Consider the following 27448-nt stretch of genomic DNA (forward strand, 5'->3'; position numbering starts at 1 on the left):
TCTCTTAACATGATAAATGAATTTGTGTGATATTCCTCCATGAAATGATAAAATTTAAAACTGCCTTAGTTGACAGATGAGATGCATACATAGGTTTAGCCATTCTCCACACTCAAGTTAGCTTATAGGTTTGCCTAAACAAAGCAAAAACAAGTTCTGAGAGTGCTCTTGCTTTGCCTAAAGAAGTTTGAATAGTTGTAAAATATTTCACATATTAAACTGGGTTCCATACTACAGTTTACAATCCCCTAGATTAAAATGTTGAACAAGGCTGAGGAAATCAAATTCAGTCTCATGTATGAGAACCTAGTGGGTGACTTTAGGTTAGTCGTTTGTTTTCTCTGCTCAATTCTCAATTCATGCAGGAAAGGCAGGCTGTAAAGCTAACAAATTAAAACAAATATTTATAAATGAATGGTTTAGTGGAACTAAATATATTCCATTTTGAGTCCACTGCGAATCTTAAAACTTTGTATGAAGTACTATAAGAAGCTTACATGGAGCCTCTGTTTATCCTGAAAATAAAATCCTCTGTCACAATAACTTTAGCAATCTGCGGTTGTAACAGTTTTCTACAGAACTCTGTGTGAGTGTGTGTGTGTACAATATATACATACTTTTGCTCCATTATACAAATCTACTGTCTTTCAGTCACAGCCTGATTCTTATTACTACTTTTCTAAGTAAAATAACATTAATTTATGACAAATCTCGTATGACTTGGTACCCTCTCCTCTCTTCTTTAACATTTACACAAAGCTGTAAATCACCCGTAACCATGAGTTGCTATATCATCAATATGCTGATGATACTCAGCTCTACATCTCTACACATGGTTACCATTGTACTGTTTCCTTCACTGGATCTTTGCCCTGTGCTCAATCTTATCCCATTCTATAAAGTTTTCAGAAAGTTTTGTTAAGTTCTGCTTACGTTTTCAGGGGGTAATGGAGCCCATATATTGGTTCCACTAGATTACCTTAGCTGTGAATTCTGTGAATATTTATGATGTGTTTTATATGCTTTTGTATTGTCTTTTATTGTTTTCAATGGATGTATTGTTTGGTTATTTTATTGTTTTAACTTTGTAAGCTCTTCAGAGTCATATATATGAGATAGGCAGCTGTATGAATTAGAATAATAAATAAATTAGAATGCTAAGGAAAGATATTTATTTCTATGACTAAGTGATAAATACCCTGTGTATTAATGTATCTTCTTATGTTATTGAATAATTTTAATATTTGCATTATATTATTTTATTAATCTTAATTAAAAGGCAAACACTTTGAAATGTGTAGTCCATTACACTATAAACACTTGGTTAGCATTGGCTGTAACTTTAATATTTAAACTTTGTAGCTAAATTAGTGACAGTGGGAGGTTTCCAAAATTTTCTTGGTAGATTTATAAACAGCCTGTCAAGAGAACAGAGTAGTGATTGCTACAGGAGAAGAACAATGGCAACCCCAGTTGCTCTTCCACATCCAAACATTTATTTGCTGGATCAGTCAAGCAAACAACCTCCTTTTAAACCCTCCTCTCCCACAATATCCATCGAATCTATTAAATATGCATCCACTATGAAAACAATACTAGGAGCAGTGGTTAAATTAATCAAGGCTGTACTTTTGAACCTATCCTATATGACACACAGTTATGTGTATACAGTATCTTTCTAGGTTAAAAGCTGTCCAAATCTTATTCCACCCTGAACTCCTTTATCTGTCTGGAATTAGGCTATATCTCTATAGGAGCCTGTCTGAGTGCCTGTCACTCAGATCCTGTTTGAAGCAAATTCTTTGGATCATATATTTGGCCTGCCTCATCTTGCTAGATAGGTTTCAATCTTCCTTAAGAAGACAAATGAATCTTGGTCTGGCTTATTGTGGCTTCTGCTCTCTGCCCCAATTTTTTTGTGATGGTCTCGATCTTGATAAAACTATAGTTACCTTTCAGCAGAGAATCTGGGACATGTATCTTGAAATTGATACAGTCTCCTATGTCCATTATAACTCTGTAACCTCCTCCCTGATATTTTATAATATTTCTCGCACTTCACATGAGACATTCTTCATATTGCTCCAAAACATTGAATTACCCATAAGTACCAATTCTATTAATAGCCTCTATGAAAAGTGCACTTGTGTATGTTCTGACATAGAAGCTGAATATGTTTCATGTATCTTCTAGACAATAAATGAAGGACTAAATTCATTATAACAATTGCTAAAAATCTTAATTGTTCCTCCTTGGTTTTTCCTAGGTGATCAAATTTCACCTACAGGTAGTACTGGACTTACATCATTTGTTTAGCGACCATTCAAAGTTACAACAATATTGACATCACTTATGACCGTTTATGACAGTTGCAGTATCCCTCTGTGCATGTGATCAAAATTTGGACACTTGGCAACTGGCATGCATTTATGATAGTTGCAGTGTTCTGGAGTCCTTTTGCGATCTTCTGACAAGCAAAGTTATTGAGGAAGCCAGATTCATTAAAAACTCTGTGCTGTTAATAGTTGTAAGGATTTACTTAAGAACTGTCAAGAAAGATTGTAAAATGGGGCAAAATTCACTCAACAACTGTCTTGCTTAGCAACAGAAATTTTGGGCTCAATTGAGACAGTAAATAGAGGACTACCTGTATTGCCAGGTTGCTAATTTTTTTATGATAGCCATGATTTGTAAAAATCATTGGGTGCTTCTCTAATGCTATTATTGCCTGAGGATTTTTTTGTATAATTTTATTATATTGTTAATTTATACTGTTATTTTATATCGCCTTTAAATATTTTAAAATATTGGTAATGGACAGTAAAATAAACAATAACATAATAAGTATGTGAGACAAAATAAAATTTTAAATTATATACTCAGTAGTTTTTGGCACACTAAAAAGTAAATGAGGAAGAGAATGGCAGAAACTATTTAAGGAAGTTTTCACTTTTCTGTTTGAGCAATAAATTAAACTCACTTCCTACGAAACTAGGTATTAATTCATATTGCACTTCTCAGACACAAGTATTATGCTTTTTCTTATGTTGCTTTTAGGAAAAGAGTTTACACAGCAACTTATGTTCCATATTCTTCAGGAACAACTTGCAATCATCTTCCATATTTCATAGCTATGTAATTTTCAGTTTTGCAGACAAAAAACAATGTTTATCTTTTCAGGTGATGTTTGAAACATACCAGTTTTCTGGGGTTTACGTAGCCATTCAAGCAGTTCTTACTCTGTATGCACAAGGTAAGAATAAGTTTTACTTTGAATTACATGTATCATAAAGAAATATAATTGAGCCAAATCCAAATTACAAAAATTCCTTAAACCAGACAGTCTTTCTGGTAATATTTTTGTCATAAGGATATTATTTTGCTTGGTCTAGTAAAATTTAAAGCTTAAATTTAAAGTGTAAATCCAAGTGCATTATTGTATAAATTCATTTGTGTTTTTTAAATTACATCATTATTATTTTAGTTGCTGTTTTTATTGTTTCGGCTTTTTTATTTTGTTTTTATAAGTATTTGGTTATCATGTAGAAATAGATACTGTGTATACATATATACTGTATTTTTCGGACTGTAAGATGCACTAGAGTATAAGATGCACCATGATCTTGAAGAGATAAATAAAAAAGAAAGTTTTTGCACTCTGCAGGCCTCACAAACCCTCTGCACACCTTGTTTTTTTGCAAAAAAAAGGCGGGGCATGCAGAGCTTTGGGAGACTCTTAGAGTGCTCCTGGAAGTGGGGGCGGGGGCAAAAACTAGCAAAAAATGGCCCATTTTTTGCAAAAAATAAAAAGGGCATGCAGAGGCTTTGGGAGGCAGAGGCAAAAACAGCCCGGTTTTTGCTAATTTTTGCCCTCCCCAGCCCCCATGCGCACTTTGCAAGCCTCCCAAACCTTTTGCATGTTCAGTTTTGCAAAGGGGGTGGGATTTTGGTAGGCCAAAATCCTGTATTCAATGTATAAGACACATCCAGATTTTCACCCACTTTTTTTTGGGGGGGGGGAGAAGGTGTGTCTTATACTCCAAAAAATATGGTAGATGTGTATGCATGCAAATAGAAAGTATCTTAAAAAATATTTTAGCATTGTGCTTTGTTCCACAAAAAGGAACAAAGTACTGCAGAATGAAAAAACACATCAATAAGACAGTAAACTCAGAACCAGATGGTATTACATGCTTAAAAGCTTAAGCAAATAAAAACCTAGTTTGTTTTTTTTAAAACCCTTCCTTTCTAGTTTAGTCAGCTCTAAACAGAACATTTTTCTTGTCTGGACTGAATTTGATTTTGCTGCCTTGCTTCCATTTTATTACTGATTATTAATTCATCAGTCCACCTGAATCTAACAAGAACAATAGCTCAATCCAATTAATGTACTATTGACATCTTGCAAATGTTAACATTGAAGCCTGAGAAACAAGTATTTTTAGGAAAAACAATAACTGCATATTATAGCGTTCTATTTGAAAAACATTTGTGAACAGTACCTCTTTTTAGAATTGGTTGTGCTAGTAAAAGAGGAACCAGTGAAATAAAGTATCCTGTATTACAGATGATTTTTTTCCCAGAAGAATGTTGTAACTAATATAATTTTACTACTAAAGTACCACTAATAACTATAAGAAAATTACCAGAGTCACATTCAGCAAACCTAAGGTAGTTTGGGTTCCAAAATTAAGTTATAAATCAATTTGAAATGATCTCATGAGGATTTTTTTGTTGTTGTTGCTATTTTTCTTCAGGTTTGCTAACTGGTGTTGTTGTGGATTCTGGAGATGGTGTTACTCACATCTGTCCAGTCTATGAAGGTTTTTCTCTTCCTCATCTCACCAGGAGACTAGATATTGCTGGTAGAGATATTACCAGATATCTCATCAAAGTAAGTTGGAGTTGTTAAATTTGAAAAAAAAATATTACCAATTTTAGTAGGTATTTGGTTCATTTTATCACAAGCTTACAATGGAGAAGATCAGAAAATCACTCAATGGGGTATTTTTAGCAAGAGTGTAACATTATTCCTAAGGAAGGAATGAACTCTGAGCATTTATTCAGAATACCAGAACATGTTTACTTGTCTAAGGCTTGCTGAATTCCAAGCTACTCTTGCAACTTTAAAGTGATTTACGACAATACTAAGGCAATCATGAAAATAAAAAATTGTCTTACAAAATAGTGTAGCAACAATGAAGAAATAAATGAAAGATTATTTCCAAAAGTTCCTCTCTTTAAGAGATTTTAACCATGATAAGCTGTTCAAGAAACAATGCTTTTATTATCAGTAAATGCTGTGCCTTGGATACCACTAGATTTTTAGAGCAAGGCCTCCTTGTCTTGTCTGAAGGTCCAGGTGTCTGTTGCAGGAGGCATTTATTTCTTTGTTTGCTTATCTGGAGAGAAGACATTCACTAAGATACATGTGAGGACCCAATCATTTTGGGTTTTAAAACTGGGTCAAGCATATGTGGTGATAAATGCACCTTATCTGCAAGAAAGAGTCTAGGGACATTCTTTTTTTAAAATATTTTTAATTTTTAAAACAAACAAAAACAAAACAACACATACAAAAAACTTTCCTCAGTTTCGTCAAGCATGTTGTTTGGTTACAAGCTTTTGTGTATCAGTTTTTACAATTAGAAATAAGATCACTGGTTATCCATCAAACATAACTAAATACATCACCATCATTGAGCATTATGTGTTCAGGGTTACCATTAATATTAATAATCCATAGAGTATACTTATAGTGTGACATATTCAATTCCAGAAATAGTTTTCCATTGTTAATCCAAGTAGTTATTGAATATTTCAATTCATGTATGTATCAATTATTCATTACATCATCATTAATCCATTTAACGTATAAAAATCTTTCCAGTATAACATGATCACTACTTACAATTATACATAGCGGTCAAATCATCCCACTCTCATACATTAAATACATTATTGTCTTTTATATATCATGATCAAGCACTCTATTTCATAGCAAAAAACTTTCATAGCAATGACTATAACTTTCTGGTAGTACATAAATAAACAATTTCATTTTCAAATTTTTTTGTCTAAACATTGGTAAAACAAATCCCATACCTTTTAAATTGCTCATCCTCTTGTTCTCTAATTTCAAATGTAAGTTTACTCATTTCAGCACATTCCATTATTTTCCAAATAGTTTCCTGCTGTGTTGGTATTTTCTCATTTTTCCATTTTTTTTGCAAATACAATTCTAGCAGCTGTCAAGACATTTACAATCAAATATTTCAAGTCTTTATTGTATGTTTCTGGTATGATTCCCAATAAAAAAAAGTTCTGGTTTTAAGTCTACGTGTTTATGTATCATTTTCTCCAACCACATGTGGATTTTAGTCCAATATCTTTTAGCTTCAGTACAAGTCCACCACATGTGGTAGTATGAGTCTGATGACATTTCCAGCATTTTTCCGATTTTTTCTTAGACATTCTTGCTATTCTCGTTGGGGATAAGTGCCACCTGTAAAACATCTTATACAAATTCTCTTTATATGCAGTTGACATTGTCATTTTATAGTTTTGAGACCACAGTTTTTGCCATTTCTCTAGGTCAATCCCATGCCCAAAATCCCCCCCCAAGCTAACATAGTTTCTTTAACTTGTTCTTCCTGTAGCTTCACCTCCAATAGGTAGCCATAAAGTTTTTTAATTACTTTTTCATCAGTACCTGTTAAAATTTTATCTAATTCAGTCATTTTATCATAAAACCCCTCCATTTTTCAATCTTCGTTGTATCTAGAATGTATTTGCACATATGAATAGCAATTACTTTCAATTCCTTCCTGTTTCAAATCTGGAATGGATTTAAGTTCACCATCTATATTTAATAGTTCAGCATATCTAACTGTTTGTTCCTTTTTGTATATTATTGAAAATGAAAAGGCTTCGATGATTGATATCCAGACTGAAATTTTTAAATAATGTAATTTCTTAACCTTCTCCCAGTTTAATAACAAAGCCTCTCTTATAAATATGGAATGCTTCATGAATTTGCGTGTCATCCTTGAAAAATAGTGGTATATTCTGCATATTGAAGTATCAGCTTGCATGTTTTCTGTTAAATGTCTATGAAAATCTCAAATAATAGGCTTGAGTTCAAAATAAAATGTGAGCAACAGCTATCAATCAAGATGCAATATATCTTTGTCACTCTTGCTATAAATGATAAAATTGATTGTCATTGCTATATAAGATAAAATGTCTCAATTTGAAAGCCTTATTTCTGGATAGCCATTAACTGTCTTACTTCAATACTAGCTACTTTTACTACGAGGGTATGCCTTCAATCATTCTGCTGATTTTGAGACTGTTCGCATGATTAAAGAAAAACTCTGCTACGTGGGTTACAATATTGAACAGGAACAGAAATTGGCCTTGGAAACTACTGTGTTAGTTGAGTCCTACACGGTGAGTAACTCTGTGCATTTGCAATTTTCCATTATAATACAAAAGTAGACAGCCTGTTATTTTTCACCTCTAATAAACCCTAGTTGATACGGCAAGGGATTACATGGATGATACTTTAAGACATCTGGAGCCCCTGTTTAAAACAGTTCAGACATTAATGGTATGTTAGGAGTAAGAAGAATAACAAAATTGTACAAAAGATGATACAAAAATTGGCAGCTTTTTGCAATACTTGTTTAGACAAAAATGGAACAGAGGAAAAAAGAAGTCCTAAAATTGGATGAGATGATTCAACCACTAGGTTTGCCACCCAGAATTGCCCTCAAAGTAGACATTATAAGTTGGATGTTATCACTGGTAATTGGGATTATCGGTATCATTCTATACAGATAGTGTTAGTTCCCCCACTTATTTAAGTGTTCTTCAGGTTGATTGTTTTAATGGAAAACAAATACAAAAATATGAATGTGTTGTTTCTTTCCTTTCTACCCTTAAACATTAATCAGATTGGCTACATTATGATATGACGGCTATGACCATGCTCAATTAAATTTTATAAGTTTTTTTTTTTTACTTTATTGAAAAATTGTAGGGAGTTGCTAGCAATGAAAGGTAATTACTGCTTTAGGTAAGCAAATACCTACCTAAAGCAGTAATTGTCCATCAGTACTAGTAACCAGTATTTTTAATAATAATAGTTGTTTAGTAGAATTATAGAATTGAAAAGGAATTGCAAGTCATTTAGTCCAATCCTAAATCCAGGGCAAGAATCATCATCTCATCTCCGACAATGTCTCTCCAACCTCCAGCAATGGAGCACCCACAACTACAGAAGGCAGGGTGTCCTGTTGCTTAATAGTTCTCAGTCAGGAAATTCTTCCTTATGTCAATTCTTCCTAAAACTTCCACCTATTGGTTCTTGCTCTATACTTATATTCTAAGCTGCCCAGTATCACTATATTAGTTAGAAATCTAAGATACACTTAATACACTTAAGACCTCTGGAGAATAAATCCACTCGCTTTTCCTTGTGACAGCCCTTCAAATATTTAAAAACTGCTATCATGACTGCTTTGCTTTCTCTTCTTTAGGCTAAAACGTACCTTGTCTTTTAAAATATTCTTCATAAAATTTAACTTCCAGACCCCTTAGCATCCTACACGTTCCTCTTTGCCTCTTTCCAGTTCCTTGGTGTCTTTGTGTATTGCAATGATCAGAACCTGACAAAATATTCCAGAACAACCACTTTTCATGGTTTCAAAACTATACTTCTGTTGAAGTATAGTGTTGCAGCACATTGCTGGTTAACGCTTAATTTGTAGTCTATCAGGATGCACATCCTTCTTTCAAGTATTATTGCTCAGCTACTTATCTTGTACCCGCACGTGCTTTTCTTGTTCAATCTATTAAGATCTTTTTAAACCGCAAGTCTGTTTTCTATAGTGTTAGCAATTTCCCCCACCATTTGAGGCAGCTGCAAATTTCTATCCTCTCCTGTAAGTCATTTATAAAAATAGATAGTACTGGGCTCAGGACAGACTCCTTAGATACACCACAGGATGGGCAGGCAGGTGAATTGATTACTTAGTTTAAAGCAATTATACAACCATCAGTATACAGTGTGTCAGAAATGTAATGTATCTTTTTCACTATACCAATCATTAACAAATACATAGTAGTTGCAGCTAACCAATATGGTTTATCAAACAACTCAGCACAATTCTTTAGGAAACATCTTATTTTTAAAACTGGATAAAAGGCCAGCCTGATTGGGATTGAGTCATAAAAAATATGTGTCTCTATGTTGATACAATGCCATCAAGGCCCACATACTTAGTTTCAGTTGCTCAAATGGCTACAAATTTATCTGGTTGCAGCATTTTATCAATAAGGAGGCTGTAGTCAATTTTGTGAAATGCTTTGCTGAAAACTAAGAATGGTATATGCATACCATTCCCTATGTCTGCTAATTGTTTTGTCAAGGAAAGCAATATGATTTACTTGGTACAACCTTTCTTTAACAAGCACTTGCTGGGCTTTTAATAATTCTTCCTAACAGCTTGCAAACTCACTGCTTGATTATCTTTTCTAAGATTTCCCATGATATTGAGACCAGATAAAGTAACTGGTCTGTAGTTTCCTGGGCCCAGGTTTTTTTTTTTTTGCCCTTTTTAGAGATAGGAACAAGAGTGTCTCTTTTCCCATCTCCTGGCACTTCCTCTGTACTCCAGTATTTCTCAAAGATTATATTCAGTGGTTCTGAGGTTGCATCCTCTAGTTCCTTTGATATGATGCAAGATTTTGTGGAGTGGATTTATTGTATTTTATAAGAATGTAAGAAAGAGACCAAGACCCTTCTTAACCTAGCATTTTGTTTTTCAACTTTCTCAATAAGCCAGGTACTCCTGAAATATTTTTAGGAAAGGATTAGAGATGTACCCTGTACCACTATTACTCCACTGCACCTGATAATTGGAAGCATGTTGTCTCCAATTGAAAATAATGTGTCCCTAATGAATTTATCCAATTTACTTAAAGCCTCCTTCTACAGAAAATGCACAAAACCAGAGATGAAAGCCCTCTTAAATGCATTTGGGTTAACATAAAAGGAGAAAGGAATGACATAGCAATAGGTATATACCACAGGCCACCCAACCAGGCAGACAAAATAGTCAAACCTTTTACCAATCAGTTAGCTAAGCTGCACAGGAAACAGGAACAGGTAATAATAGGGAACTTTAACTACTCTGATGTCAAATGGAAGACAAACTCTGTAGCAAGTGGGGAGTTCAACGAGGTTCCTGATGAGCCTAGCTGACAACTTTTTCATCTAAAAGGTAAAGGAGGGAACTGGAGGTTCAGCTACACCGGACTAAATTCTCATTAATAATAGGGATGAAATGATAGAAGATGGGGGAGAATAACCATGTCCTACTGGAGATAATAAGGACAAATATAAAAAATAGAAACAGAGACACACAACTAAAAAATAACTAGCCGATAGCCTGAACCTGCAAGGATGGAATCAGGAAAGCTAAGGCTCAGAACCAACTAAGACTTGCAACAAAGATTGCAAAAATAATTTTTAAAAAGTTTCTTTTTTATGAGAAATAAGAAAAAATAAAAGAAATGATTAGTGTGCTAATGGGAGAAGATGGCAAGGAGATGACGGTAGCAGAGTGAAAGCAGAACTGCTTAATTCATTCTTTGCATCTGTCATCATGCAAAAGGAAACAATGCTTCAACTTATGAGAAGCAACACTGTTGAAGACAGTACAAGAATGCAAGTCACAATAGGCAAAAAATTGGTAAGAGAATACCTATCCACGCTAGATGAATTCAGATCTTCAGGACCAGATGGATTGCATCCCAGGTTTTGAAGGAGCTGGCAGACACGACCTCAGAAACACTGAACAAAATTTTTTCATTGCTCTGGGAGCATGGGGGAACTACCAGAGAACTGAAAAAGAGCTGATGTGGTTCCAATCTTCAAAAGGGGGGAAAGGTGGATTTTGGAAAATACACATCACAGCAGTATCTGGGAAAATCCTGTAAAAGGTATACTCAAGTAGCGGAAACAAGCATGGTGATTACTAGAAATCAGCACGGATTTGTTAAAAACAGATCATACTAGACAAACCTTATCACCTTTTTTGACAAAGTGAAAGATTATTATCCAACCTAGAATTAAGGAGAACTTTCCTGACAGAACAATCGGCGGAATGGCTTGCCTCCAGAAATTGAGGGTGCTCCATCACTGGAGGTTTTTAAGAGAAGATTGGACCACCATTTTTCCAGAAGGGTATAACGACTAGAAGATCTCCAAGATCCCTTCCAATTCTGATATTCTAAATTACTGGTGATAATCACATTTTATAATTTCTTAGGTTAACTTTATGGTATGTGAAGAAGTTGTTCCCTTTGTCTTGTTTAAGTCTTCTGGTCAACTTCCCTCTGTGTTCATATTGTCTATACTGTATGCAGTTTAATACTGCTCAGTTATGTCCTCATTTATTTGCATTTTAGTTTAAAAAGTACCAAACTTTTTACCCCTTTCTAGAAGAGAAGGAGGTTCATTTTGCCCATCCTCTTCTATACTTTTTTCAGCTATCTATATAACAATATATAGATAAGGAAGCCAGTTTGGTATAGTGATTAAGTTACCAGGCTAGAAACTAAGAGACCATGAATTCTAACCCTGCCTTAGGCATTTGAAGGCATCTGGGTGACCTTGGGCCAACCAAGCACTCTTAGCTCTAAGAAGCAGACAATGGCAAACCACTTCTATAACATTTACACAGTTGGGAATAAGTGAAACAGTACTAACAGTGAGAATTACTTCGACAGTGACAATTAACACTACAGAGAATAAGGCAGATATCTTTCATAAATTAATGTATTTTTTTAAATGGAATTAATCAATCTTCCTTCCTTTGAGGACCTATATACTACATGAGTCAAAAAGAGGGCCATGAAAATATCTACAAACCCCTCATATCCTGGATATAAATTGTTTTAACTTCTACCCTCAAAATTGACACTATAGGGCACTGAACACCAAAGTAACTAGACACAAGGACAGTTTTTTCCTGAATGCCATCACTCTGCTTAACAACTAATTCCCACAACACTGTCAATAATTTAAAATGTATTACTATTATTCTTCTCTTCCTTCCTAGTATCTATCTCTCCCCACTTATGACTATAACTATGTGGTTCGTATCTTTCAATTTATATTGCTTTTATTTGTTTCCTAGTACGATTTGATAGCTTATTAGTAGCCTTGTCTATCACTAAGTGTTGTATCTTATGATTCTTGATGAATGCATTTTATTCTCCTTATGTACACTGAGAGCATCTGCACCAAAGACAAATTCCTTGTGTGTCCAATCACACTTGGCCAGTAAAGAATTCTATTCTATAGTTCAGTAAAGAAAAGACTGAAGTTGGAAATGTTCTTTTTCCCCTCAACTTTTAAAATTTTATTGGCAAAGACGAAGAGGCTCCATTAATGAAAAATATATATTTGTTTTAATTGTTATTAAACATTTTTAAAGTTTTCCTTTAAAAGAAGAGTTACGGCATTCATAAGCAAAATCAACTTTGTAGCAAAAAGAGTGTGATCCAAGTTATACCGCTAGTAAGAGAGAAATTTCTCCAGCAAGCTTTTGACCTAGTTTAGTCTAGGAGAAATAGTGATAATAGAGCTATTTCAGACTGTCTCTATTTTACAGCTCCCAGATGGCAGAATTATTAAAGTTGGAGGTGAGCGATTTGAGGCACCTGAGGCCCTATTCCAGCCTCACTTAATCAATGTGGAAGGAGTTGGTGTGGCTGAGCTGCTGTTCAACACCATCCAAGCTGCTGATATTGATACCAGGTATGAGTTGGAAATTGTTGTTGTTACACTATATCACAGGTTTTTAAAAACACACATACACAGGAACCATTTAATGGGAGAAAAGACATGTCCTGATTTGTAGCTCTTCTTGAATGTGGAAATTCTTTTTTTTAAATGTTCATGGATTGTAAGCAAATGGTAATATGTGTGCTATTTATCATTGTTACAGAGAGAATATTGAAGTGGGGCGGCTATGGCTATTATAGCATCTGCATGCTTATTAGTGGATTTATTTTTCTTTTTATGGCACCTCAGAACTTGATTTAGCTAGTGAGGTAGAAGTGCTTCTTGCTAAAACTGAAAGAGGAAGGGGCAAAGGTAGGTAGGTAGGTAAGTATGTAGGTCTAGGAACAAAAAGCAGTGCAAGCCACAGATATTTGAGCAGTAGCATTGTGAAAATAAATCTGTAAACCATAAGTGTGACACACTAGGAGGCAGAATAACACCCAGCCTTACAATCCAGGCCAATCCTGGAACCATTAGTTTCTCTAGCAAGTTAAAACAACATCTATAGAGAGCGTAGACATCAATTGATGCCAACTGTAGGAACACTGTAGCCAAAGCACATACTGTCTGTTAAATCTGAGGTCCATTAAATTGAGGATTTACTGTATATGTACTGTATGCCGTGTATGTTAAGGGTCACAGTTCTTGACTACATCAACATCCATGGCAATAGTTTTATTCTGCAACATATATTGATTTGAATTGTTTTTATGATGCATACCACTCAGATTAAATTGTTGACATGGAGGGGGGTGTTGCTATATAAATCAAATAAATAAATATAGTGTATATACTTTGATGTACCAGATTTGTTTGATGTACCTTCATTGTTTATGCTGTGAGGTGTCTGTTCTGTCTCTAGATCTGAATTTTATAAGCACATTGTATTATCTGGAGGCTCCACAATGTACCCTGGCCTACCATCTCGCCTAGAACGTGAACTGAAGCAGCTATACCTGGAGCGAGTTCTGAAAGGTGATGTGGAAAAACTTTCAGTAAGTACTCACCCATCAAATAATTCTTGATTACAACATACACAAACTGGTCACTAGAGGGAGCAAGATGGTCACTAATATAGCGGACAGCCTGAATTAAGTTTGAGTTTTGAATAAGTTACTTTGAATAGAGATTATTAAAATTCCACATAAGATAATTATGCATTGTTAACTACTTTGGATTATACTAGGTTTTGAAGATCTAGTATATGATCTAATGATAAGATTTGATATGATCTTTAAATGTAACCACTTTATTAGAACTATATTCTTTTTTCCTCTTCATAGCATCATTTGACATTTATTTTCATGAATCTTTTAACGGTTCATAGGACAGCATTGTGTGTCTTAAAATAACATTTAAGTTTATTAACTAATATTTTCCTTTTGGACTTTGGAACAATGTTGCCTTTAGGGATTGATCAGGACATAAATATCTTTCGTTTCAGAAAAATCTCTTTGTTATAATATCCTGTAGCTCAGAGTTCCCCAACATTTCCAGATTGGCGTGCGGGGGGGGGGGGGAATGGTGCGTGCATGCGCATGTAACTCCATTTGCATGAGCAGCATACATGCATGCCTGTCACTCACTTAAATGGAGCTGCTGCTCACGCAAGTGAGGATACCCGTGCATGTGTCATCAGTTTCTGCGGCCCGATTGCAAACCCCTCATGGCCCACTAGTGGACCATGGCCCACAGGTTGGAGACCTGCTGTAGCTTATAAAATCTACATAATTAAAAATACCTATCACTTTACTTGCCATCTAGGCAGTATGTTTCTGCTTTATAGGACCTACTTTCATTTCTTTATTAGAACCTCGCATAGTTCCAGCCTTCTCACTATTACTGAGAGAATTGGAACCTGTTACCTGTTGCACCCACAAATTGTGACATGAGGGATTGTTTTATTTAAAGGTTAATACTTGGGAAGAAGTGTATGTGTATGTACATATCCCAAAGATAGGTGTAGATGTAGATAAAGAAATTGATATATTTTGATCTATGTTCTTAATGTACCGAATCTTTGGGATGAGATTTACTTGTGGTCTGTAACTGGGGAAACCACAACTATCAAAGGAACAGATATGTTTTGCCCTTTCAGTTCTCCACTTCTGTCCATATAGGGTGGTGGAATCATTGTAGATTGCTGTTGCAGAGGGAACAAAGGATAGAAAACCCTGTTGCATAAGTAGAAGTCAGCTTGTACAACATTACATTGTTCTCTTTACTCTAAAGAGAACATTTTATTAAAAATCACCCAAATAAAAGTGGATTGATGATTAAAAAAAACTCCACGTAATTTATATGGTAATAAAAGAATATTCCAGTATTTATTTATTTACATAGCTTAATATATAGTGGACTTAATAGGTCCATTATATTTGTGTTGTTAGGAGAATGTCTGTATCGAGTACAGTACACATTGATCCAAATGTATAAAAGTGGAAACGGCTTGAAACTCCACTTTGTCCCATAGTACTTAGACTATTTTGTAATTTAACAATATTCTCTAAACTAAGGCATCTTATATAAATGTTTTTAATTAACATTTAGGAACATAAACTCATTATCCACTTAACCAAAAAGTAATTTAAATCTATCATCATTGTCATCATACTTTGGCAATTTTGCCCCTCAAACTTCAGTAATATTGCGTGTCTTTTTTTTCCTGTAAGAAATTTAAGATTCGAATTGAAGATCCACCTCGTCGAAAGCACATGGTATTCCTTGGTGGTGCAGTTCTTGCAGACATCATGAAGGACAAAGACAACTTTTGGATGACCAGACAAGAATATCAAGAGAAGGGAGTGCGTGTGCTTGAGAAACTTGGTGTGACTGTTCGATAAACTCAGAGGCTTTTTCCATCACTGCTTTGTTGTTGTCATTCCTTTATTACCAATCTTTGAGGTCATTCAGCTACACAAAGCCTGTTACTATCCTTAGACTCAAAGGCTAGGTTTCGTTCTGCTCTTTTTTGTTAGATATTTGATAATGTGGCTATATTTAACTACTTAATTGGACCACTTCTTTGCATACAAAACAAGGCCAAGACCTGCCTGCTTACTGCATTGTTTCCTTCCCAGTGAGCAGTTGGATAATTCCAATACACATTTCCCCCTTTGCTTTATTGCTGTAATGCTATCAGCTTTTGTCCATAAGCTGATCATGGATCAAATACTTTATATTAGTATAAGGACTCAAAAAACAGTAGTTCTCGACTATCATGTGATTGTAGTGATTTATTTTTGATTCTTTTGATTCTGCCTTCATCCTTATTTGCTGTTCGGTGACATTATTTCTTACATAGGAATTCTGAAATTAAGTCAAATTACCAGCATCTTTTTAAAAAAAAAATATTATCCCAGAACATTTTAAAACTTAAGTACCATGATAAGTGGCTATGAACAGATGAATCAGGCAGTAAAAGTTAAGGAAAAAACTCAATTACTCCTTCTTTAAAAAGCCACTAATTTGCTTGGCCGTTGCTACAAATTAGTTATCCAAACTTCTTGCATTTTTCTCTTGGAAGTGTATTTTCCTATCCTGAGCAGTAAGAAATCTTTTTGTGTTCGTGAATACATACAATAGGTTCTCCTCCCCAACCTCCTTGTTGTTTTGATACCATTTCTTCTTTCTTTGCTATTGGGCATAAAGGGTTATTGTTTTTTTTAAAAATGGGCAACATTAGAATGTCATCTGGGACTGGATTTCCTGGATATTATCTATTATAAGTAATATGTTTTAAAAAAAAGTCTGTAAACTTGAATTATTGGTACAACATTACAAAAAATGGAATTGTATTAAATTTTGAACACAGTAAAAAAAACGGTGCCAAGTAATTTTTGCAAAAAAAGTTATATGACTATTAAATGTTACTTAAAATCATCCACATATTTATACATGGAAATGTCTGTAGGTTATTAAAAAAAAGAATCTTGAATTTGTGGCAGATTTGTTGGGGGGTGGGGAATCTCAGTGTAGGTTTTTTGTCTGGTAAATATTCAGTTCAATCTTGACTGGAAAAAAAGAGAAATAAACCAAGTATTTGAAATACTGTGTCATTTCAGGCAAACATACCACAGGAAAACTATGGTGAATTATCACCCAGTGGTATAAGACCTATCAGTCAAAAAGAAACCAAGCTATTTGTCACAAAGCCTTTTCTGGTCAATATATGATCCTTTCAACCATATATACCATAAAATGCAAGGCTCTAAACATTTGACTGGAATAACTTCAGGCAGCATAAACAACAGATAGACCATTGAAGAAAACTGTCATTTGAAATATGAAAAGTTGTGTATGTATGTATGTATGTATCAGGGGTGGGTTTCTCGCCCCGTTCCAACCGGATCGGTTGGAACGAGGCCGGCGGCATCCTCACGCACGCACGCGGCGTGCGCATGCGTACTAGCGTCTGCGCGATGCTCCAGCTGCTCCTGGAGGATCGCGCAGGCGTTCTGCGCATGCGTGGAAAGCGCAAAATTCGAAAAAACTGGGTAAGGAGCGGGCGCGGGTGTGCGGGCGCGCACGGGCGTGGGGGGGGGGGCTTCGCCGTTCCCGGAAGTTACTTACTTCCGGGTTCGGCGACCAACCGGATCGCAGGGACCGGTGCGAACCGGTCGAAACCCAGCCCTGGTATGTATGTATGTATGTATGTATGTATGTATGTATGTATGTATGTTGTGTGATATATCACTTGGTGGTAACAATCACTATAGTTTTCCTGTGGTATATTTATATATGTAAGCTTAACATAGCACTGTAAAGACACTTGTTACAAACAAGCATAAATCTGCTCCCTAGTGGATTAGGATTCAGGCCACAGCAGAGTAGCGTTTTATAATGGTTCCACTTGTCTGGTTTTCATTTTTGTTTACAAGCTTTTACTCCTCTTTGTATCTATTTTGCTGGCAATCCAAAGATAGATGTGCTTGTTAACTGGACGATGTAATTTCTAATAATGTAGCACTGAAGATGTCCAGTGAAATGGATAAAGGAGATTTTAAGTACTTTGCATGAAATATGCATGTTTAAATAAATATATTTAAAGAATGTAGAGGGAGCTTCCTGATAATAGAGCATGCTACTGAAATTAGACAATAAGTCATTTTTAAAACAAAACACATACATTAAAAAGCATGAGCAGAAAAGTATATAAGGGTGTAAAAAAACCAACTTCAAAATACATTAATTGCATGATAACAAGCAAAATAAAAGACTATACTATAGACTAACACAGTAATCCTACCATGACAATTCAGAAGGCACTTTCCCAAAATTTGCATGTGCAATAGAAACACATCTGTGAATAGAGCTTTCAATCTGAAATGGGAAAAAGACCTTTAGATTTAAATCAAAGCTTGCATTCAAAGCTTTCAAAAATATATTTAAAAATTTAAAAATTGGCAATTATTAATTTCTAAAAAATTCAGAACGCTGTAAAAAAATGATGCTATCATTTTTGTGTTATTCAAGGCTTCAAAATTCAATGACCTGTTATACTGAGTTGTGGCCACAGACAATAAAGCACATTAGAATTCTAAAGATAAGGAGTCCCAACAAGGGCTAAGGGGGTAAGAACTGACTTTGATTTTCCCAGGATCTGTTAAAGATGAATGAAACTAATTGCATGCAAATTAACATACATCTCTCCCCCATCCCTCCACCTCCAGTCTGAGACATTTAGCCACTGATTTCTATTCTTGCCAAGATAAGAAACAGTTTTAAATAACTTAGGGCAAAAATTGGAGCCTAGACTTCATTATAAAGTATATGGCCAAACCTTTGACTTTTTTGCCTTTAAGTGGAGACATAACTGAAAAAGTAAAGTAAAAAAAAGTTAACTTTCCAGTCAATAGCATTTTAATAGGGGAGAAAGCCTTTTGGTGATGAAAAATAAGAATATGCAACAAACAAGTTACCTGTACAGTTAACAAAGATGCAAATCTCTTACAAAAAAGATTTAAACAAATCATTAATGTAAAAGAAAGAAAAATTGTAGAGTATATAATAAATGTTTTCAGAAAGGAGAGTTCAGGGCTTGTCACCATGATGAAAATTGTCATATTTCTAAGCTTTCGCTATCCAGGAGGAATATATGTATTTTTGCTTTGGGAGATGCCCATCATCCTGAATTAATTGAAGTTTTCAAATTATCTTCAAGAACATCCTACATAGAATTTAGTACAGCTTTATTTTATTGTGTGTTATACTTCCAAAATTTGCATCCTCAAATATAGAGTTAGACCCTTCCTACATAGAATCAATAATTTTATTTATATATCATGACTAGACAACCTGTACCTCGTTGAGCCATCATTTCAGAGATATTTCCTTCCCTAAATAAAGAAAGAAAATGACTTAAGAGTGGGCAAAAAAGCAGTGGGAGCAGGAGTGACTTCTGACTTCCTGCTGGCTTCCCCATTGAGTTTCATTGTGATAAGGAGCATTGGAAATTTCCCATTTTCTTCCCAGCAGACAGGTAAGTGGCTGCTGGGTGTGGGGGAAAGCAAGGCATTGTGAGACTAGCTGGGAAACTCACAGAACATTGAAAATTTAGATATGTGACTGCAAGAGCAACCCAGCAGAAGCCAGTAGTACTGAAAACAGCCATAATTTCCCCAAATTTCATCCCCTTGGGACTCTTGGGTCTCAGATTTTAGACATTCAGTGAATTAGCTGATTTGAGGTACCTTGGTGCAAAAGGTTTGCCCTGTGAGGCCCTATTTCACTCAGTTAAAAGTCATGACGAGTTTTAGTGGTATATATTTATTTAGCATATGGCGATGGTACATTAGCCGGGAGATTACAATGCTAGTAGAGAGTAGTTTGGCTGCTTTGGCTGCTTAAGGTTACTAGTCCATTTGGTTGACACTCGCACTATCCAGGATACACAGTGAATTAATTCTACACTCAGAATGGTTAATGGTGTTTTGCAGCAGCACTTGGGGCTTTTCCCTCCACTGATGTTTCCTTGTATTTGGGCATGTCTGGCACCAATTGATCTTAAAGAAAAAGGCTGACTACAGAAAATACTTGTGTACATGTATTATCACCACGATCAGGGTTAAGTCTCATTAGCATCTCATTAGCATCTAAGAATAATGATTCTCAATTATAGACATGGGATTAGAAAGAATGGGGGCAAATTTTGGGTCAGAACTATAAGTGGTCCTTGACTTACAACAGTTTAGTGATCATTCAAAGTTACAACGGCACTGAAAAATGTGATTTATGACCATTTTTCAGAGTTAACAACCTTTGCAGCATCCCCAGGATCATACAATTGAAATTCAAATGCTTGGTAACTGGTTCATATTTATGATGATTGCTGTATCCCAAGGTCATGTGATCACCTTTTGAGCCCTCACAAGCAAAGTCAATGGGGAAGCCACGTTCATTGAACAACCAGGTTACTAACTTATTAGCTGCAGTGGTTTCACTTAACAATTGTGCCAAAAAAGTTGTAAAATGGTGCAAAACTCACATAACAAATGTCTCACTTCACAACAGAAATTGTCATAATTTGAGGAATACCTGTATCTTGTCTGGTAGTGTAGCATGTTTTTGCATCCAACTTGCTCAGGATGTAGCTATTTTTATAAGTTCTGATAAGCAACAAGATAGAAATAGGAGTTGAAGAAGATCCAAGAAGTGTTCTTTTTAAATAAATAAAGCTCATGGCACCTAACTTGCAATGCACAAAAACTCAAACAACAAATTACAATGTGGAATTACTTCGGAAACTATTCAAAAAACTGGAGGGGAAGAATCCATACAAAAATGTGTATGCCTGTAAGTGTTTATGCATGTGCCTGCACCAGTTGAAAAGAGATATAGGCAAGTATTAGTCTTGAAACATCTCTGCGTCCCAATACAAACATGAAAAATTCCAGCCAAATCCAGACATGACAACCTCATCCATTCTGCATCATGTCTAGCTACTGCAGCTGCCTTTGTCTCCTGACAAAAGATAGACTGGTATAAAAGATAAATATAGAAAGTTTTAGAAACTAAATGTTTTGAGAGATCAATATCTCACCCCCTCTTCCATGACTGTCAAGACATTAATTGGATCAAAGACAGGGTCTGGTATGCTGGCTTCCTCTCCTTCCCAGACCTCAGCCTCCGTGGCCATATGTGCGGAGCTGTTTTCTTGAATTTAAGAAAACACAAATCCAGCTGCAGACTACAATACAGAAAGATGGCATTAGGGAACAAGAGAAGGGAGCCTCTGGAGCCTGTATTAACTATTTGCTTTAATTTAATTGAGTTGAGATCTTCACAATTTGCACTTGGATGGGAATCCATCAGCAATGGAAGAACCAACAGGCTAGTTGGAAAGTTGGGGGGGGGGGATCCTGGAAGAAGAAAATGGCAAATAATACTTGTTATTTATGTAATATCCATAAGTCAAACCTTTTCAGAAATAACTTCTCTTGACTTCAGTGGAACTCAGCTCCAGAAGAGTGTGTTTGAGATTATGGAGAATTCATGCTCTAGTTAAAATAGGTGCAGGGATTTTGCAATGTGCTTGTTAACAAAAATTCTGGGCTTAGCTTCAGGTTAGGAAATATCAGGATGAGTAAACACACAACATCAACCAGTTCTTCTGATTGAATGATTGATATGTACAGTACTGCATCCTTTGTCCTAAAGACAATAACATCAAAATTTAGGCAATAAAGTATTTCAGTTCTGCTTTACTCATATAATTGTGCTGTATCCTCTTGGCATTGCTTCTGGTTGAACTCCTTATACTGTTTCTTTCTTCCATATGTAATTATCCAGAAAGCAGTTCTTTGTAGAGTCAGCAGATTTCTCATGGTTGATGTGTTTGTTACCTGTCATTTGCATATGGTAATCACTTTATCTGCATGCTTTCCTCCCCCATCTGGAGACATTTGGGAAATTCAACATCCTGGAGATTGAATTTCTGCATGTCCAGGGAAAAGAGAAGAATATGTTCAGAAGCTGATGTTTTGCTCTCTGAAAATGAGTAAAATGCATGCCAAAAAAAGGGGTGCGGAAATTGAGCAGTTGTCTGTTATCTGTCCAAGCTCTTTGTTGCTGGAAAAAGAGAGGAACTGAAGGAAATGACTTTTAGGTGCTATTGGGTTAAAGAATATGGACGGTCTATTTCTTCAGGCTGTAGACTTGTCTGGTAAAATAATTAACAGTGAGACAGATGCAGAGGAAGGCATCATCACATCTGCACAAAGCAGGATGGCTGGAAAAGCCCAGAGGAGGAATTGAAGAGGGAATCCCCACTAGCAGTGCAGAAGGACAGAGGTTGCCAAGAACAGTCAAACTGATTTAGGAAGAAAAGCTGAGGAAACAATTTCACCTCTAATTGTTTGGGGAAGGGGGAGGAGGAGGAGGAGGATATAGATTCCAAACCAATTTTCAACATTCACACACCCTCCCCCCCTTCTTATATGGTTTACTCAGAAACAGGGAATATAAATCAGAAATAGAAGGCTTAAAATCCTCAAATTACAATTCTCAACTGTGTATAATCAATAGACAACTGTAAGGGATGCTGGGAGTTGCAGTCCAGCTACATCTGGAGAACCTTAAGTTTCCTCTGAAAAAGCAGAACTAATAAATCTTGTTTCTTTTAACAAAAGAATTTGCTGTAGTTTATAAACAGAACATGGATAAATAATATCCTTCATCTTGAACAAGTTCTCACTCTTAATTCCCAAAACAAACAATAGGAAAATAATAAATGGCACTTACATGGAAAGGTAGACAGGAAAAAGGCTGAGATTTATAGGTAGCTCTCTCTAGGATTTGCAAGAATTTCTCTATCTTTAATGATGGAAGCACTAAATATTCTCCCACATCAATAAAATTATAGAAATGTAAGAGGAATTTTATGTGGCCTGGGATGAAAGCACTGTGAATTCAGCTGAATTCTGGCACGCAGATTCTTTAATTCAAAATTCTTTAATTCTAAATGCATCCAGTTTAATACTATGTAACCTGGTAGCGGTGGTGGGATTCAAATAATTTAACAACCGGTTCTCTGCTCTAATGATTTCTTTCAACAACCAGTTCACCAAACTGCTCAGAAAGTTGACAACCGGTTCTTCCGAAGTGGTGCGAACTGGCTGAATCCCACCACTGCCTGGTAGCCTTTGCTAGTTAGTGGATTTTAAAATAAATATTTATTTCATGAATCTGAAGTCTGTTTACCTAGTCAAGATTCTGGTTTACTTTTAATATTACAGTGATGATTAGTTTTTGGTGTTATTGTTTTTTTTTTAAAAAAAGCTTTAGCTTCTTTTAATACTCAAAGTATCAAATCTAATCAATTTAATCAAGCAAAGCAGCACACTCTTTTTATTGAAAGTGGGAGGCGGTGGGGTGTGTGTCTTTCAACTCCTATTAGATGCAATTAGCATGGCTAGCAATTGAACATTACAGCATTGCAGTCCGGAGGCTCTTCATTCACTAAAGTGTGGGTGCATAACACACATCCTTCCAGATGTTGCTAAATCACAACCTGCATGCAACCTGGCCCAAGGCAAGGATTGCTGGAAATGGCATCTCATGACAGCAGAAGATGCTATACACTCCTCTGTGAGTTCCTTTCCTGCTCTTTAGTCCTTATTGAACTGGTTTTATTCATCCCATATTTTAAAAGAAATCTCCTCCTCTGATGGTGTGTTATATTTATGCAAACTTTGAAATTCTCCAGAACTCCTTGCCTTTTGTTCATAGGTGTCTGTTTTACCATCCTAAAAGAGTATGTGCCATAGAAATGGCTCGTGGTACCACTTCAGCAGTAGCCATCTTAGCCAAGAATTTGTGTGCTTTTCCTAAAAAAACAACCAATGAATATTATAGCACTTATTAATCACGAAGTGTAATAATTAAATTCTATTTGCAACATTGCTTTGCCACTTTTTCTCACGTTCTTATCCATATATATGCTTCTTAAGTTTTCCTCCATTCTTCAGATGCAGTTCCATGCCAACATTACACAGGGACTTTATGATTTACGATAATGACGAGATTTGAAACTGAAATAATACTTTCAAATGAATTCTGGCACAAGATTCAAAATAACTTTCCATTTAAAATGTTTCTTACTCACCTACAACTTCTGAGGGTGTCCGCTGGTATATAGGGTTTAAGCCATCTCTTCCATTCTCTGTTAGGGGTTGTGCACGCTGCCTTCAAGTGGAAATTAAGATGTTTGCAACCCAGATGTGAATGCATACAAGTAAAGTAAGATAAGCAAAGATAAAATTAAAACCCTGAACCTGCCACCAATGCTATTGGCTGAAAACAAGCAACAGGAGGCAAGGATGTGTCTATCACGGGGGGGGGGGGGGGGGGGAAATGGAAGAAACAAATCCTGTGAAATGAATAAAAGCAGCAATGTTTAAAATTTGCCCTCATGGAAGCCTTCCTGTATTCTGTTCATTGTGTGTGACCATTTAAATATAGCATTTGTAAATTTTACTGGGATGTAAACGCTCAGCTCCATTCAGTTGCCCCAACTCTCCCTGAATTAAGGGATTATGGGGTCATTAAAAATTAGATTTACTGGGATGGCTGTTGGGTCTTTTTAATGGCTCTGGATGGACTTAAACAGCAGTCCCAAAATGCACCAAACATTTCCCAGTTCATAATGTACTGAGCACAGTATACTGTCTTTTCTTGCAGACCTAAAGATTTAAAACAACTCCAAATTACTCCTACCATATGGTTAGGAGCAGCAGTAGAAAGTATATTCATTGGTGCTTGTGCCCGCGTGCACACACACACACACACACAGACACACACAACCCTTAATACCAACCAGGCTCCCTACTTCACCATTACATTTAAAATATTTCATATATATAAAATAGGGTGTGCTTTTGTCAGCATTGCTGTTGCTGAGACTATACATCTTAGCATAATTCTCAGAAAAGGAAAATGGTGGCTGGTCAAGAACCAGTGTTTGACAATGGACCCACCTACTTAGAAAAAAACCACAATTAATCCTGAGATTGAACAATTCCCTGGTTTGCTTTTATAAAATGTAGGCATTCTGTTACTGGGCATTTGCACCATGTCAGCCATTTTCTGAGGACACCTATTTTATGTTCTTAGCGTTCCAGATGAGACCAGAAACACAAACATTAATGTTCCCTATCAAATAATACTTTACTAATCTCCCATATTTATGTTGGAATCCACCATTCTTATGAAAAAAGATAAATGTTCAATATAAAGCATCACCCAAATAATATTTAAACACTTGTTTCAATATTGTAATTATTGAAACTACTCTCCAGGCACATTCTACCTGCAGTATTCTTTCAGGAAAAAACCAAAATGAAAATACAAGTTCCTTGCAACACTGAAGCTGACTTGCAACATTTAGAGCTGATACAGATTGCTTTGGAGGACATTATAATTGGGTAGGCAAAGTATAAATTGATCTACAGGTAGCCCTTGACTTATGACTACAACTAGGATCAGAATTTCTATTGCTAAGCAAGGTGGTTGTTAAATGAGTTGTCCCCAATTTTACCACCTTTGATCAAGGTTGTTCAGTGAATCACTGCAGCTGTTAAGTGAATCCCGCTTCCCCCATTGTTTTTTGCTTGTCAGAAGCTGAGAAGTTTGCAAATGGTGATCCCGTGGCCGTGGGATTCTGCAAACGTCATGAACACATGATGCTGGTTGCTAAGTGCCTGATCATGTGACTGTGGGGATGCTGTAGTGTGAGAACCAGAAGTCACTTTTTTTCAGTGCCATTGTAACGTTGAATGGCTACTAAACAACTGCTTGCAAGTTGAGAATTACCTGTATTCTGTCTCCTATTTACTTGAGCCCTTCCCGACTCTCTATCTTGCCATCCATCAAAGGTCTGAATTTTTTAGATGAAAAGATATTAATCTCAGGAAATTGTTGGAAGGACTCATGTTCTTCCACTGAATAAGTCATTTCTGGAAAATCAGTACCAACCTTGCCTCTGAATATGCAGGGAATTTTTGTAGTTTTAGTCCAGTGGTGGGTTTCAAAAATTGTTTGAACCTACTCTGTGGGTGTGGCCTCCTTTGTGGGAGTGGCTTGCCACCCATGTGACCGGATGGGAGTGGCTTGCTGCCCATGTGACCAGATATGAAGATGCCGACGACACTTGTCAGAACCACCTTAAATTACCTCACACACAGCCCTGGCATGCATAAGAATATGATGTAAACTTGTTTTTTAAAAGGCATCTTTGGTTTGCGTTAAAATGACTTCAACACACGCAATGTTCTGATTGCAACACAAACGCAGTAGTCATCCTTACCTTTCACAGAGCCACTGAGTTTTATAAATATGAGCATGATAGTGTAGAATAATCATATCCAAGGACCAGTGGTGGGTTTCAATTTTTTTTGGAACCTCTTCTGTAGGTGTGGCCTGCTTTCCGGGTCCACTGGTGGAACCTCTTCAAACTGGTTCGGTAGATTTGACGAACCAGTTCTACCGAATAGGTGCGAACTGGTAGGAACCCACCTCTGTTTTAGTCCCAATGCACCTAAAGAACTCTGGGATGGAGAAAACTTCCCTAAACTCCCTCCATACTATCAGTATCAATTGAGGGGGGGGATTGTTGAGATCCTGCGTTTTAGCCCACCATGAAACAGAAGAATGTGTATGGTTTTGAGGCCAATCCAGCCGATGATGGTGGTCTGAGGGAAAGCTCTTCCTGTAGATGCACACAGGAAGTCTGAGCAGAGCAACTGCAAATGTTTAGCACTATTAAAACAAGGGATGCTGTTTAAAGAGTTTCCCCAGCTCTGTGCCTTGCTGTGCTTTTCCCTGTGGGGCAGCGTAATCTCTGCCTTTAACTTCCTTTTCAGAGGGATGGTCAGCTGAAGGAGGGAGGAAGACCCCATATATACATCCTTGCCTAGCAACAGGGCCACAAGTGTAATGGAAGAACCATATGTCAAAAGACGAATTGCCTATAATGAGAACTGCGGCATTTGAGGGCAATGGAAATGGGACAGCTATGCGGCAGCTGTGGCTTCCTCAAGCGCCAGCTCATTGAGCAAGCTGAACTTAAGCATATTTCCCAGAACTGCGAAACAATGAATAGCCATATTGTTCAAGATTACAATTAGGGGCTGACCTCCTCCCTTGCCTGGGGGCCGAGGGAGGAAGATTTCTTTCTGCTTTTGGGGCAGAAGTGGGGGATTCCTGGCTACGTCCTTCACAGCCAGCTCCAGGGGGATTCCAGAGAGGGAGGGAGGGAGTTTGAAGGAAAGCAGGGCGGAAGGAAGTTGTGCAGGATAAGTAGAAAGAGAGCCTCAAGGCAGGACATCGTATCAGCAAAAATGGGCTATCTGCTGTGGATCCATTTAAATCCTAGCAGTTTTTATGGGTTCATCCAGTTTTAGAAATGAATCATCATCATCATCATCATCATCATCATCATCATCATCATCATCATCATCATCATAAATACAAGTGGGCAAGGTCGAGTTTAAAAATATCATCAGCATACTTCTATATATGCAGAGACTCTTCTAATCCACTTTATTCCGTTGGTTATGTATTCATTAGTATAAATAGAACATTTTCAAAATA

General features: G+C 36.3%; 1 protein-coding gene across 1 annotated transcript in view; it reads left to right on the forward strand.

The window, feature by feature from the left end:
* Positions 1–15723, forward strand: part of ACTR2 (actin related protein 2) — a 32558-nt gene extending 16835 nt beyond the window's left edge. The window contains exons 4-9 of the mRNA XM_087716821.1: positions 3181–3253; positions 4758–4894; positions 7303–7452; positions 12687–12832; positions 13722–13854; positions 15532–15723. Coding sequence (XP_087572947.1) covers positions 3181–3253; positions 4758–4894; positions 7303–7452; positions 12687–12832; positions 13722–13854; positions 15532–15702 — 810 coding nt within the window. The 3' untranslated portion in view covers positions 15703–15723. The remainder of the gene's footprint in view (positions 1–3180; positions 3254–4757; positions 4895–7302; positions 7453–12686; positions 12833–13721; positions 13855–15531) is intronic.
* The last annotated feature ends 11725 nt before the right edge of the window (positions 15724–27448 follow it).

Source organism: Thamnophis sirtalis, unplaced genomic scaffold (genome assembly GCF_051295495.1).
Source record: "Thamnophis sirtalis isolate CommonGarterSnake01/CBP01778 unplaced genomic scaffold, rThaSir2_p1.2 scaffold_5, whole genome shotgun sequence".
In the NCBI taxonomy this organism is placed as follows: Eukaryota; Metazoa; Chordata; class Lepidosauria; order Squamata; family Natricidae; genus Thamnophis; species Thamnophis sirtalis.